This window comes from Sorex fumeus, unplaced genomic scaffold, assembly GCF_029834395.1.
Source record: "Sorex fumeus unplaced genomic scaffold, SorFum_2.1 ptg000044l, whole genome shotgun sequence".
NCBI lineage: Eukaryota > Metazoa > Chordata > Mammalia > Eulipotyphla > Soricidae > Sorex > Sorex fumeus.
In genome coordinates, this window is record NW_026606101.1 from 3,150,271 (window position 1) to 3,164,906 (window position 14,636).

The 14,636-nt window shown below is 51.5% G+C and overlaps 1 protein-coding gene across 1 annotated transcript; it reads right to left on the reverse strand.

Moving 5' to 3' along the window:
- Positions 1 to 4,913: 4,913 nt before the first annotated feature.
- On the reverse strand, positions 4,914 to 8,681 carry SRSF6 (serine and arginine rich splicing factor 6). The gene is made up of 6 exons (XM_056121995.1): positions 8,423 to 8,681; positions 7,992 to 8,140; positions 6,492 to 6,616; positions 6,137 to 6,345; positions 5,840 to 5,923; positions 4,914 to 5,739 (listed from the first exon to the last, which is right to left on the reverse strand). Exons 1-6 carry the CDS (start codon positions 8,527 to 8,529, stop codon positions 5,385 to 5,387), a joined length of 1,029 nt encoding a protein of 342 aa, XP_055977970.1. The 5' UTR covers positions 8,530 to 8,681; the 3' UTR covers positions 4,914 to 5,384.
- Between the last annotated feature and the right edge of the window lie 5,955 nt (positions 8,682 to 14,636).

Sequence of the window (14,636 nt, forward strand, 5' to 3'; positions counted from 1 at the left end):
ACTACGATCAGCTGCAGTCACACTGGGCTTCAGTCCCACGACTGTACGGCAACCCCAGCTACAGCAATGGCACAAAAGATGTAATCCAGGTCTGCATTTGCTCATTCCAATTTTAATGCTGAGGAGCATTTTTTTTTTTTTTGCATTTTGGGTCACACCTGGCAATGCTCAGAGGCTACTCCTCCAAGCTCCACACTCAGGAATTACTCCTGGCAGTGCTTGGGGGACCATATGAGATGCCAGTGATAAACCTGGATTGGCAGTGTGCAAGGCAAATGCCCTACCCACTGTACTATTGCTCCGGTCCCATACGGTGCATTTTAGAAACCCATGTAGGGTCAGACTCAAGTCCGGCCAGCTGCTGACCAAGGGAAATAGGACCCACAAACTACCTGACACCCCCAAAGGTGCAGAAGATATTTTGCAGGGGTACTGAAATAGCAGTTCCTTCACTGTTTTGTAAAAGTGGCCCAAAATTCAACGGAAGCATGTCCCACGGCGGGAAGCCCACATCCTACTCTGAGCAGGAGGACGGCCATGAGGTGTGTCTATTAGTGGGTCCCACTGTAAGAGGGACGCTCATGAGACTCGATACAGGAAGACAACAGATGGTGAAGAATTCAAAACTGCTGCATAAGGTTACAGGGATGCTTCATTTGGAGAACTTAGGGGACAACTTCCCCAAGAGATTAAGCTCACATCAATAAATCCTAGGATTAAATGTATAAAATCATAGGTTCATGACTTAATATGCCTGCCAAAAGAAGCAAACACAATATACTCAAGTAGTCTTGGCTGAGAGGAAAATAATCAAAACAATTCCTAGAATGGGTCTCAGGGATTGTTTAGGTTTTTGGGCCACACCCAATGATGCGAAGGGGTTACCCCTCGCTCCGTACTTGGGACTTGCTCCTCGGGGGAGGGAGTTCTGGGGACCATATAAACACAGGTCAGCCTTCTGCAAGGAAAGCACCTTACCTATCGCTCGAACCCCTCGTCTTAGTATACACTGGAATCCACTTAACCTCATCAAACTATGGCTGAGCTCAACCTTGTTTTATGAGTCTGGGGTGAGGCACTGAGGGGCACTGCATTCAAGTTCCTAGATGATGTTAATGGCATCAGGGCCGCACTGGGAAGAGACTGCTACAGGTCTAGTGACTTACTGGGGGAAGGGGCAGGCAGGAGCGCTCAGGGACCTGGCAGCACGCAAGGTTAAGCATCTGTACTGTATCTCTCTGGCTCTCTAGACCTTTCTATTGACAAAGTAAAGGACGGACAGGACACATTATCCCATGAACGCAATCAGAAAAATCGGAAAAACTGACTGGGGAACTCTAATGACTTTCAACATATCTATTCCAAGAGAAAACCACCACTAAGCAACCCAGCCATGAACACACACACACACACACACACACACATACACACACCACATATATGTAGATGGCTGAACCTAGACTTCATTATATACAGAACAGTACTCTACCAGTGCTAACTTGTAGGTTCTAGTAATTGTACTGCAGCACCTTAATTCTCTTAATAAGATCTTATTTCTGGGAAGGGCTGGAGCGATAGCACAGTGGGTAGGGCGTTTGCCTTGCATGCAGCCAACATGGCCGACCTGAGTTCGACTCCTCCGCCCCTCTCGGAGAGCCCGGCAAGCTACTGAGAGTATCTCGCCCGCACAGCAGAGCCTGGTAAGCTACCCGTGACGTATTTGATATGCCAAACACAGTAACAAGTCTCATGATGGAGATGTTACTGAGCCCGCTCGAGCAAATCGATGAGCAATGGGAGGACCATGATTTCTGGGAAACGGACATTAAAAAAAACCAAGGGCCACTAGGGCTGTAGCCACTGGTGCTCTCGAGGTCATATGGTACCAGAAATCTAACTCGGGACTTCACATATGGCAGGTATGTACTCTAGTACTTTTTGAGTCTAGTTTCTGCGCTTTGTTTTCCTTGAGTTAATTCTACTTGGAGGGCCTGGAGAGATGGTACAGCAGGTGTAGCACTTGCACCCTGCCATCCACAACCCCGGATCTGGGTTTGGTGCTGGCATATCTTATGGTCCCCCGAGCACCACTACTTAGGGTCCCAAAACAAGGAAGTCGGTGTGGTGCTCAGGGACAATGTGGGATGTCAGGTCAGTTGTGTGCAAAGCAAGCACCCTATCCAGTTTTACTGGTCTCTTTCAAAATAATCTCGAAGGACCAGAAAACAGTGTGGGTCGCAGGGGACGGCTTGCCTTGCATACAACTGATGCAGAACAAAGAGCAAGCCCTGAGCACAGCTGGTATGGCCTGAACCCCCATAAATTACTATAAGCTCTTGATAAAGCTCTGTAGTATCTGGGAAATTGCAAAAAATGTGTCACGAAGTCATGAAGTAACAACGGGCAAACTTTGATCCAACTTTTGGTTTTTATCCTTCATACTAGTTTAGATGGTTTTTGTCCATGTGACTTGAGGATACAATCATGAGGATTTTTTTTGGGGGGGAGGAAGGGCTTCCATTGGTGACTGGCCAATTAGCATGGTGGTTCAACTACATGCTAGGTATGTACCCTCAAACATTGTACAATCTCCTGGTCCCCCAGTGAGTCTAACCTTCCCATTTTAAGGAGAGCATAAAGCACACAGGCAAAGGACTTGTGAAACATTAACTATCTACTACACTGATGTTCAGAGAACAAAACCAGACCTGTTCTGATACACTCATCAGGACTTGCTCACTGAGAACCAGATAGCCCAGCAGGCAGTCTTGCACACAGTCCATCCAAACTTGGCACCTGGCACCCCATATGGTCCTGTAAGACTGCCAGGAGTGATCCCTGAGCGCAGCAGTGTGTGGCCCAAAAACTTAAAATACTTGCCAATAATTTGCCACTAAGGGAATACACAATAAATTCATGACAAAGCTTTCCCTCAGTAACCATTTTATTGAGATAAAGCATTAAATAAGGGTAACAAAGTGTGTTGAGGAAAATACCAAAGTTGCACAGTGGTAAAAGAACGCAATGGGAAGTCACAGGAGCAGTTAGGACTCAAACTGGCCATAAAGGCACAATGGCACCATCAGAACCACCACCATCAAAGGGATGAGGATGTGAGCACTTTTACTCTGCTTACTTGATGCTGGCACGTATGACTGGCGGTTCAAACTTGGACATGACTTGACTCAAACACCGTGTCAACGTGCTTAATATTTCATCTTGTCAAAGATGAGTGTGTGGCATGCTGGAAGTGTCTGTACTCTACTAGCAGGTCAGCAAGGAACTACCACTAATGGCTCTCAAGACAAAAGTCTATTGGTCTATATCCAGTGCTGGGCACACAGAGATGACTAGGCGAGGCTTTACCAAGTTGGATCTAAGTTGGGGCAACCACTTACCCACTCTGAGGCAGCCAAAGCGAGTGGGTGAAGCTGAGCATTCCCATGTGATGAGGGTCCCTTTGGACAACTACACATTTAGAAAGTCAAACTTCTGTACTTCCCTTTTTTCGTTTGAAAAGTCTTGGTCAACAATTCTTTGCCCTTAAACATCAAATTCCGAAAGGCAGCAAGTTTGGCCTCATATAAGCTTCAATTCTTTCAAATAGGCAAACAGTGTGCTGGAGTTCACATATCTATCGCTCGGGGGGGAAAAAATTGTACCAACATGTAACTAAAAGCAACTTATCAAGCCAGAAGATTAGCTCAGTGGCTGAATACACGCTCTGCACGCAGAAGGCCCAGATTCAGGCCCTGGGACAATATGGTTCGCTGTGCTAGGTGTGCCAGCCCCCCTCCCCCAAAAGTAGGGTGGGGGAGAAGCAGCAATCTTTTGGGCCATTGCTATCTTAATAGATTATAAGACTCTTACTTATCAAATCTTTCAACTATTGACTTTTGATACCTAGATGTCTTTTTAAAAAAAAAAAAAAGATTTTTGTGTGACAGACAGGAAACACAGGACATTCCATCAACAAAACACCTATCGACCTTTGGGTTACATCTCTTAGCCTCCATTTACTAGGTGTGCCGCCTTCAGGATGGTCTAAGCTACACACCAACTCCACATTACGCTCATGGGCAGTGTTACCACCTGCCTGAGCACAACCCAGCTGCCTTTGATGCCTCACATGTTCAAACGGAACCAAATCACCCGTACCTTCACTACGGATCGTTTGAAGAGTGCTTTGTACACAAAACTGTAATAATGGAACCAAAGCGATCTAAAGGTGGAATTTCAATTATGTTTATGTATAGACAAACTGGGACCCTGAAATCCCAACAAATCTGCAGTGTCGTTTCTCATGGTAGTTATCTTCATTCACCAAAGTACAAACATTTTAGGGCCTGGCCTATCATTTAAACTCATCAAGTCAACCGCACGCACACTGTCAAGTTTATAAGGGAACAGCTCACCAATTTCACATACTCCCATTAAAAAACAAAGAGGACTAATTGTTGGGTGGAATTTAACCAAGAATTTATTGTTTAAGTGTCTGTGGAAATAAATGCATTTCCCAGAGAAAATGCAATTATTTTCCACTGTGAACAAAAATAGGCTGTTTCGGTCAAAAGGCTGCTTCCCTTTTGACATGAACACTAACAAACTCTGATCAACTACTTTCAGGAAGTTAAGTCTTCCAAGTATTAGCCATTTCTGAATTTCAATATTTTGTTGTTTTGCACAAACTTATGAGACCAACTACAAAAAATCTTTTATTTTTTTTTAACTCTTAAAAGGGGATATATATAATGACTTTGGCAAATTTGATTAACAGCACAAAATGTTATCCAAATTGAGTAATTTATTGCTGGTCTGAGGCTTGCCTTTACACTTAAGTAGAGTTTACATCCTCCCCCCATAACAGGTATCAATAAAGAAATTTAATAGTGACCTATTCAGTAAGGCAATCATCTTGGTAGCAAACTTTTATTGAAATATTACATAACTCAAGCTTTACAAAAAGCTAACATAATTGAAAATTGGGTTCTCCCTCTAAAGCCTTAAGTATTCAAAGCTTGGAACGGTTAATTTAAAGTAAGCAAACAAATAAAACAACAACAAAACCCCTGCAGCAGATCCTGCTGAAATACTTAAAAAAAATCTAAATGAGCTTAATCTTTACAAAAGTTATTTCAGCTCAAAAGCTATAAAATCAAAGTTATCTTAATTCTACAAAGAAGGGAGAGGGCCTTTGACTTCATGCCACCATTTCTTTAGAACCTCATCTTTTTCATCAAATTTGGCCACAAATCAAATTTCTGTGTGCCTCTTTGTAGGAGATTCCTCCTAAAGAGGAGGCAAGTACAAATATGGAAGAGTAACTGCCTAAGCAAATAGGAAAGTGTTCCATAATAGTGTGCAAAGAACGTAATAGTTCTGGATTAATCTCTGGAACTCGATCTGGACCGTGACCTTGACTTTGAACGAGACCTAGACCGGGATCTTGAAGCTCTTTTTGGTGGAGGGGACACAGAACGGGCTTTTGAGGGAGGAACAGGTATGGGTGAATTTGAATGGCTCCTCGATCTAGATTTTGATTTTATATCACCTTTACCATTTTCTTTGGGGGAACGAGATCGGGAACGAGACCTGCTCCGAGATTTCTCGTACTCCTTAGATCTGCTCCGAGAGCGCGAACGGGAGCCCCGATCAGACTTGGGCTTAGATTTGCTCTTTGATCTAGACTTCCTGCCTTTTGATCGAGAACGAGATCGACCTTTGCTCCGAGACCTGGATCTGGACAAGAAAAGCCAGTTGTTGCTTTATGTCCTCCTCCCAAACCTTGTCAGAGACAAAGTAAAAAAACAAAACAAAAAGCCATCAGTACTGCCTTTACCTGGAGCGACTTTTTGAGATACTTCGAGATCTACTGCGGCTGCTCCTACGACTCCTACTTCGTGACCTTCTCCTAGAACGTGACCTTCAACAAGAAAACACAACAAAATCTTAATCTCGATGTAACACGTTGGTGCCATTTACACAAAACGAAAGTTAACTGTTCACCAAAAAAAAAAAACCCATCCAAATATTTGGAAAAGAATCCAATGATGCATAACCAAAAACGAAGCAACAAATTCTACAGATTTTAAAAATGCTTTTATTCCCTTTTGTTCCCGGGCCCATCTCAAGTTACCTTGATCTGCTGCCAGAGTAAGACCGCCTATGGCTCGTTCGTGGTTTATCTTCAATGAGCCTAATATTCCTCCCATTTATTTCGGTACCATCCAGTTTATCCAGAGCACGTTTCATGTCAGAGTAGGAGCGAAACTCAATCACACCTTCATTTGTGCGCTCTTTATGAGCATCCGCGTAAGTTACTTCACCTGCTTGTCTCATGAAATCCTGAAAGAGCGAAAGCCGGGTCTAAGACCACAAGCTGGAGGAAGAGACCTACGTGCCTCACCGTGAGCCTCAGGAACAAACGAGTCCGACAAGATCCCACTTTACCATTAGTCATACGACTCTTAACCTTGAATCTGGGCACGCACCTTTAAGTCCTGCCAACTGCACCGACTAGAAAGGTTTTCAACAATAAGCCTGAATTCTGTACGAACAGGTGGTCCATATTTGTCTCTGCCAGAGGTTCTCCGACTGCTGTATCCACCTCCACCACCTTTATCACACGAAGGACACAATCAGATGCCTTGCACTGATGCGGCTGCATAATGTTCTTGAAAGTTAGTACAAACATATCAACTTTCAAATACTGGAGTAGGACTTTGCTATTATATCACTAAACCTCCGATACAGTAGTTGTGATTTGCCATAAATTAAATTAAGGGCAAGTCAAACAGACTAAATCCAACTAAACTCCTCCTACAATCTGTTAGAGAGAGAGTGACTGCTCCTTTATTCAATTTACCTCGCTAAGTTTTATTTTACAGAACATTGTAAAATATAAAACTTAACTGATTACATGCATTTCTACAGTTTTACAAAAATGGTTACTAGTTACACTAAGTACTTACATCACAGTGTGAGGTTTTTGGTGGTGGTTTGGCCACAAAACACGCAAGGTAACAGTCACCTAGTTCAGATTAACCAGTTTTGTCTAACCCTTGGAATCCTCACCATCACCCTGCGTCTAATGGCAAAAGGCTGCTGTCGTCATGGCTTCCGGTAAGGTCAGCCAAAGGGTCATAGGGCAAGGGTCACACAATGTATGGAAAAGCCAAGGCCAATCAGGAAAGGCAGTCATCTTAGCCTCAGTGGACACAGCCTCAGCCCCATTGGTCACTTTCAAATTGAAACATCAAGGACTTGTTAAAAAGTTTGAATTCAACATGCAACAATTTCAACATCAAACATTAAACATAAGCCACCCCCCCCTCCGCCCCAGAACATGCCCCCGGCTAAGTCCAAGTGCAGCGTGAAGCTTGCTCGAGGGCTGCTGCGCGCGCGGCACAGCGCCCCGACTGCCCCCCGCCCCCAACGCCCTTTCCTCGGGCCCCTGCCAGGAGGATGCACGCTAAGGCCTGACTCGCCACCCCGCCCCTCCGCCCTCCGGCCGCCCCCGCGCCCGCCCCGCGCCCCCCACCCGCTACGCTCGACACCCCCGCCCCCGGCTGGCTAGCTGGCGCACTGACCGGTCGGCGAGGGGGGTCGAGCCCCCCTGCCTCCCTCCGCAGGCAGAGGCCGCGGCAGTGCTGACAGGGGCCCTGCCCGCAGCAGCACCCGCCCCCCCGACTCAGCACCAAAAAAGCCCCCCGCCCGCCCCCCCAGGCTCCACCCCGGGACCCGCTGCCCCCGCGTCCCCGGCGTCCCGGGCGGGCGGGCGGCGGGCGGGGCCCGGGCCGGAGCCCGGGTGCAACCGCGCCCCCCGGGCCCACCGCGCCCGCCGGGGCCGGGAGGCGGCCCGCCCTCCCCGAACCCCCCCCCCCCCGCCCCGCCGCGTCCCGGCCCGCCACCCGCCTAGGCCTGCGCCCGCCCCCGCCCGGAGCCCCGGCCCGCGGAGCGCGCGCGCGCGCGGGGGGCGTCTGGCGACTCACTGCGGCTTCCGTAGCTGTAGCCGTCGCGGTCGCGCCGCGGGCCCCGGGCGTGCTCCACGATCACGCGCTCGCCGCACAGCTCCTTGCCGTTCAGCTCGTAAACGGCGTCGTCGGCGTCGCGGGAGTCCTCGAACTCCACGAAGCCGTACCTGGGGGGTCGGGGAGGGGGAGGGGAGGGGAGCGGGACGGGGCGGCGCGAGGCCCGGGCCCGGGCGGGGCGTCGTTAGGCCGCGGCCGCGCGCGCGCGTCCCCGCCGCCGCCGCCGCCGCCGCTCCCCCCCGCGCGCGCGCGCCCCCGCCGCCGCCGCCGCCATCTTGAGGCCCTGCCACGCGGCGCCGCGGCCTTGGCGGTTCCCGGGTGGGGGGGGGGCGCCTCGGCGCGGGCGCGGGCGCGGCCGGCGGCCGGGCCGCGGGCGCCCGAGCCCCACTCACCCGTTTTTCAGGTCTATCTCGAGGAGGCGGCCGTAGCCGCTGAAAAACCGCTGGATGTCCTTCTCCCGGACGTTGTAGCTGAGGCGCCCGATGTAGACGCGCGGCATGGCCGTGGCGGGCGGCGGGCCCCGAGGCGGCGGGGCGGACGGCGGACCGCAAGGCAGGGGCGGCGGCGCGGGTGCGGGGACCGACGGAGAGCCCGGACGCGCGCCTCGCTGCGCCGCGGCGGCCGAGTCCAGCCACACAATGGTGCGCGCGCGCCAGGGCCGCCGCTATAAGGGCGGGCGGCGCGGGGCGGGGCCGGTGCGTGACGCGGGCGCGTGACGTCAGCGCGCCGCCCGGCGCGGCCCCGCCCCCCGGGGAAACGTGGCCGCGCCGGCCGCCGTCGCCCCGCGCGGGAGGCGGCCCGGGGCGCTGGGGCGGGCGGGGGGAGGGGGCGGAGGCGGGCCAGACCCAGTCCGGCCTCTCATTGGTGCCTCGGGCTGCCATGCTAGGGCTCGCCGGCGTCTGATTGGCCGCCCGGAAGGAGCCGGCCAACCCCCGCCGAAAGCGGCTCCCGTGGACGCGGAGGAGCACGCGGACGCGGTTGAGCCTTTTTTTTTTTTTCATTTTTTTCTTTTCTTTTTCTTTTTTTTTTTTTTTTCCGGGGGGCGGAATCCCAGGTTGGAGCGACGCGGCTGGGACCGGGTTGCCAAACCCTGCGGCCTTGCGGGTTTGTCCTGGCCCACGTGGTCTCTCTCTCTCTTCCTCCTTCCCAGCCTTCAGCTTCCAGCAGCTCTCTGCAGGGTCCCGGCTCCCTCCTGGGGTCCGAGTCTGGCAGCCGGAGGCACCTGTGGATTGGGGACATCCCCTGCATGACCCCCACTGCATGACATCCCACGCTCAGGGAGGGGCTCGCCTCTGCCCCAGAAAGTTGAGAAACCTGGCAGCCTGTCTATAAAGCAGGGCTCTTCCTCCCGCCACGTGGAAAGTTCTCCATTGGCATGGAGTGGTCCCAATGCCTCTCCCGCCACCCCCCTCCCAACCCCCGCCCCACTCCGATGTTTGGATGGCACCCTATAACAATATACACATATACACCTTATAACAATATACTCTCATTCCCCACCTCACCTCACCACACACACACACACACACACACACACACACACACACACACACACACTTCTCTCTCTCTCTCTCTTTTTTTTTTTTTTGCTCGGGATGGGGAACCACTATGCGGTGCGCAGGGTTTACTCCTGCCAGGGCTTAGGGGACCAAGTGGAGGTGCCAGCGATCGAACCTGGACCTGCCCCGTGCAGTGTAGGCAATATATGCTCTTGTACTATCTGCCCCCCCCCCCCCCCCCAAATAAACATCGTTAGAGTTTACTACTAGAGATGCCATCTAAAGTTGGGGCTGGAGTGATAGCACAGCGAGGAGGGCGTTTGCCTTGCACATAGCCGACCTGAGTTCGATTCCCAGCATCCCATAGGGTCCCCTGAGCACCACCAGGAGTGCAGAGCCAGGAGTAACCCCTGTGCATCGCCCGGATGTGACCCAAAAAAGCAAAATAAAATAAAGTTGGGGAACCGAATAATGCATGTGGAGAGAAATTTCCGTGGGAAGCGGAAGGTGGAGGGCCATGGCCTGTGGGCCCATGGCATGATGGTTGGAACTTGGTACACCTGCACAGGAAGGGAGCCTGGGGAGGGGTGAGGGAGGGCAGCTGGCCAGGAGAGCGGGGGTGCCCCAGATAATACTGGCTCTGCAGGTATTTTTGTATATTCCTGGTCTTCAGTTGATGGCCTTCGTGATTTTCAGTTTCAGGTTGAAAGAGAGTAGTGTGGCCTTCGAGAAAGAGGTTCAGCTAAATCTGGAGACCTGTTAGTTTGGGGGGCAGGGGAAGGGTGTGTGTTCCTACTGGCATCTCGTGACATAGACCTTACTGTCTGTTGGAGTTATTTTCATTTATTTACTTTTAACGAATTCCACTGCCCCCCTTCCCCCTTACCTAGGTGACCACCCTCCCCCACAGTCCACGGTGGTGCTTGTGCATGTTAAAACATAATTTTTTTTTCACTTTTGTCTTGGGCCATACCCTGGGTGCTCAGGGATCACTCCTGGGGACCACAGATGCCAGAATCAAATCAGAGCGGGTCACACGCTAGGCCCGCGCCCTACCCACTATCCTCTCTCTCCAGCCCTGGAGGCCTGAATGGGGGGGCTCAGGCACCCCTGCTGCTCCCCAGGAAGCTCTCTGGTTGTCCTCCAGCCCCTGCAGGCAGGCACACTGGTGGCACTCACCTGCACGCTTGCCCGGGTGCACTTCCTGGCCATAGTTTCGCACATCTCACCAGCTGTTGCACCCCTTTAGTTGCAGAGCCAGAAACCAGACCACAGGGGTGCCAGGTGGCCTGTGGTGCATGTAGGACATTGGACCCTGGACTCAAGCTCGTGCTTGCAAAGCATCTTCCTAAGCTGTGCTCTGGGCCTTATGTCAGGTCTGGTAAAATATAGAGGTGGACCTTTTTACTTATTTAATTAGAGGGGACGGGTGGGCTCCCAAGCAGTGTTCAGGAGCCCAGGACCCCCACCAGTGATTCTTGGCCAGCAGAGCTGGTGATTCAAGGCAAGGGCCCGAGGTTGCCCTGGGATGCGGAGAGTATGCGGGCCACCTTGGCAGCAGTGGGGGGAGGGCCCCTCCAGAGCCATGCCGAGAGATGCTTCCAGAGCCCTGTGGGATAGAGCCGGGGCTTACGTGCCCAGTACCCTCCCTGACTGCGGTAGTATCCCTCACCCTCCTCAGTAGATCTTTGACAGAATAATTTGTGGGGCATCAGAGACGGTTGTACAGCCCATATGGCTCTAGTCTTGCCTGCAGCCAGCCCTCATTCGATTCCCAGTACCGCAAATGGCCCACTGAGCCCTGCCAGGAGTGATGATGGTCCCTGAATGCCGAGCCAGGACTCAGCCCCAAGCACAGTTAGATGTGGCCCCAAGCCTGAAAGCAAATCACAAAGTACTTGTGGCGAGCCAGGGTATAGCTCAGCGGCTGGGCGTGAGGCTCGATCCCTGCAGAGTGAGACCTTCCCTGGGTGAGACTCCGGGTCCCACCCTGGGAGTAGAGAGAGAGCTTTGCTGAATACGGTAGTTAGGGAAAGGACAACTCAGGAACATTTTCCACCCATGGACTCATTGATGTTTCCGAATTGCCCCCAGTTCACTCTTGTCCAGAGATGAAACAGGGAAATGACTCCGATGCACTGTTTCCAGAAGGAGCTCTGGGGTCCCTCAGTGAAGGTGACACAGCAGGGAGGTGCTACTGCTTCTTGCTTTGCACTTGGTTTGCCCCCCCCCCCCGCCAAAAAAAAAAAAGTGCTGGCACAGTCCCTGCCCCCTCTCGATTCTTTCCCCTGAGCCTGAAGATTCGGTTCTGGGGCCACACGCAGCAGTGCTCGGGGCTTACGCGGGCACCGTACCTGGGACCATGCAGTGCGGGGGATTGAACCTGAACCTCCTGCCTGGGAAGCAAGCTCTCCGCCCGTGGAGTTCTCTCCCCAGGCCTCCTCCGAATGAGAACGAGAATAAAAAGTAACCACCAGCTCCAAAAGAGGTCACCATCTCAGATGGCACCGATGACGTGAGCCCTGGACATCTGGATCAAGATTTTTTTTTTCTTTTTGGGTCACAGTGTTGGACAAGGGTTACTCCTAGCTCATGCACCCAGAAATTACTCCTGGCGGTGCTCGGGGGACCATATGGGATGCTGGGAATCGAACCCAGGTCAGCCGCGTGGAAGGCAAACGCCCTACCCCGTGTTATCGCTCCAGCCCGATTTTTTTTTTATGGGGGCCACACACCGTGTGATGGTCAGGGGTTACGCCTGGCTTTAAACTCAGGAATCCGGGGGGCCACGGAGCCTGGGTTGGTGCACACAAGTCAAACGCCCTCCCAGCTGTCCTCTCGCTCCGGCCCCATCCTCTGGCGCTTGGTACCGTAGGGGAACAGTCTCCTCTGCTTTAGATTCGGTCACTGCAGCGTGGATCACTTCACATGCCTCAGTTGGTGGAGGCCACGGCAGGACTCAGTTAATAACTTTGAGATGGTTAATAACTTTGCTTCTAGAATTACCCAGACTGTCAAGGATAGTTTGGAGCATGTTCAATATCGTAGTTTTTCCGTTAGCTGGAAACTAAAACAATTTCCCAAGCACATATGATGGCAAATGAATTTGTAAACTGGATTCTGATGGATTTAGTATTTCGGCTGCTATCATTTTGTTTGTTTTAATTGCTAGTGGGGGGAAGGTGAGATTAAGGTCATACTCTGTGATGCTCAGAGCTTACCCCTGGCTCTGTGCTTGCGGTCATTCCTGGAGGTGCTTCAGGGACTCTGTGGTGCAGGAATTGGACCAGGGTTGGCTGCGCGCAAGGCAAGCCTTCGCCTCTGTACTGTCTCTCCAGCCCTGAGCTGTCATCTTGGGTAGGCTTGGAGACCACAGACCGACTCAAGAGTGTTGTCGGATGATACACTGGGATCACTGGTGGTGGAAAATGGGCACTGGTGGAGGGATGGGGACTCGAGCATTGTACGACTGAAATGTAACCACGAAAGTTTGTAAGTCTGTAACTGCACCTCACGGGGATTCATTACAAAAAATAAAAATAAAATTAAAAAATTAAAAATAGGGGCTGGAGCGATAGCACAACAGGTAGGACGTTTGCCTTGCGTGCAGCTGACATGGGTTCTATTCCCAGCATCCCATATGGTCCCCCGAGCACTGCCAGGAGTAATTCCTGAGTGAAGAGCCAGAAGTAACCCCTGTGCATCACCGGGTGTGACCAAAAAAGCAAAAATAAATAATAAAAAAGAATGTTTTTGGATGAATGTGGAGTCCATGTGGCAAGGGCCACTGTAGAAAAGGGATCCGACGTGGTCAGGGGAACAAGGAAACAGTTGGCATGGCTGGAGCTGTGCTTTGCCCATGGAAGCCCCAGATTCCAGTCCTTACCCCTGCCTACCACCCACCAGGAAGAGCCAGCCGACCCTGGGTGTGACCTCAAAACTTAACAACAGTAATAGTGAAGCCAGAAATGAAACTCTCAGGGCCAGAGAGACAGTGCAGAGAGGAGGGAATTTGCCTCACATGCAGCCCTCCTGGATTTGATTCCTAGCATCCTGTATGGTCCCCCAAGCATTGCCAGGAGTAATTCCTGAATGCAGAGCCAGCAGTAGCCCTTGAGCATCGCTGGGTGTAGCACCAAAACCAACCAACCAACCCACCAACCAACCCACCAACCAACCAACCAAAAGAAATGGAACAGAGTCAAGGGCAGAATTTAAAAGAAACTTGAATCAGATGACTGAGACAGATATTCAAAAGTCCCTTCCAACTGCAATCTTGCTGACATGCTGCCAAGTTCCAGACCCTCATTTAAAAGCCTCCCCACAGTGGCCGGAGGGACAGTACAGCGGGCAGGGCACTTGCCTTGCATGCGGCCGAACCAAGTTTGATCCCTGGCACATCTTATGGGCCTCCAAGCACCACCAGGAGTGATCCCTGAGCACAGAGCCAAGAGTAAGCCCCGGTAACTGCCCAGTGTGGCCCCTCCCCCAAGCCCAAATAAACAAGAACCAAAAGGAAAAAAAAAATAAAGCTATTATTGTCATACTGGGCCCTTCTGTATCCTGACTGCCCTTAGTTAGAAATGTTCACTCTGGACAAGAACTGAGTGCTGAAAGTAGGCAAAGGCATGGGTATGCTAACCTTTCAGTATCTGTATTGTAACCAGAGTGCCCAAAAGGAGAGAGGTAGAGAGGGAGGAAGGGACGGAAGGTAAGTGCCTGCGTAGAGGTGTGCAGAGGGGCGTGGGCTGGCCTCACCAGGACACTGGGGACATTGGTGCTGGGAAATGTACACTGGTGACAGGATGGGCGTTGGAACATCGTATAACTGAAACCCAATCAGGAACAACTTTGTAACTGTGCATTTCACGGTGATTCAATAAAATAAGAAGACAAAAATGAAAAGATTTGCACAAAATCCATCTTCACAGGGTCCCCCATCTCAGCACTGCTACTGACATTTAGGGCCAGGTCATTCTTTGCCAAGTGGTTGGTCTCCTGTGCTGAAGGAGGGTTGGCAGCTGGTGCCAGAAGTACTTCCCCTCCCCCCTTCTCCCTTACTTGTGACCAAAAACATCTTCCTGTGTTGACAAATCTCCCGAGGAAC

Coding starts and splice junctions, on each gene's coding strand:
- SRSF6 (XM_056121995.1), bottom strand. CDS start 8,529: ATGCCGCGCGTCTACATCGGGCGCCTCAGCTACAACGTCCGGGAGAAG. Junction 8,141..8,422: donor GAGATAGACCTGAAAAACGG/GTGAGTGGGGCT, acceptor CCGACCCCCCAG/GTACGGCTTCGTGGAGTTCG. Junction 5,740..5,839: donor ATCTCAAAAAGTCGCTCCAG/GTAAAGGCAGTA, acceptor TTTCTTGTCCAG/ATCCAGGTCTCGGAGCAAAG.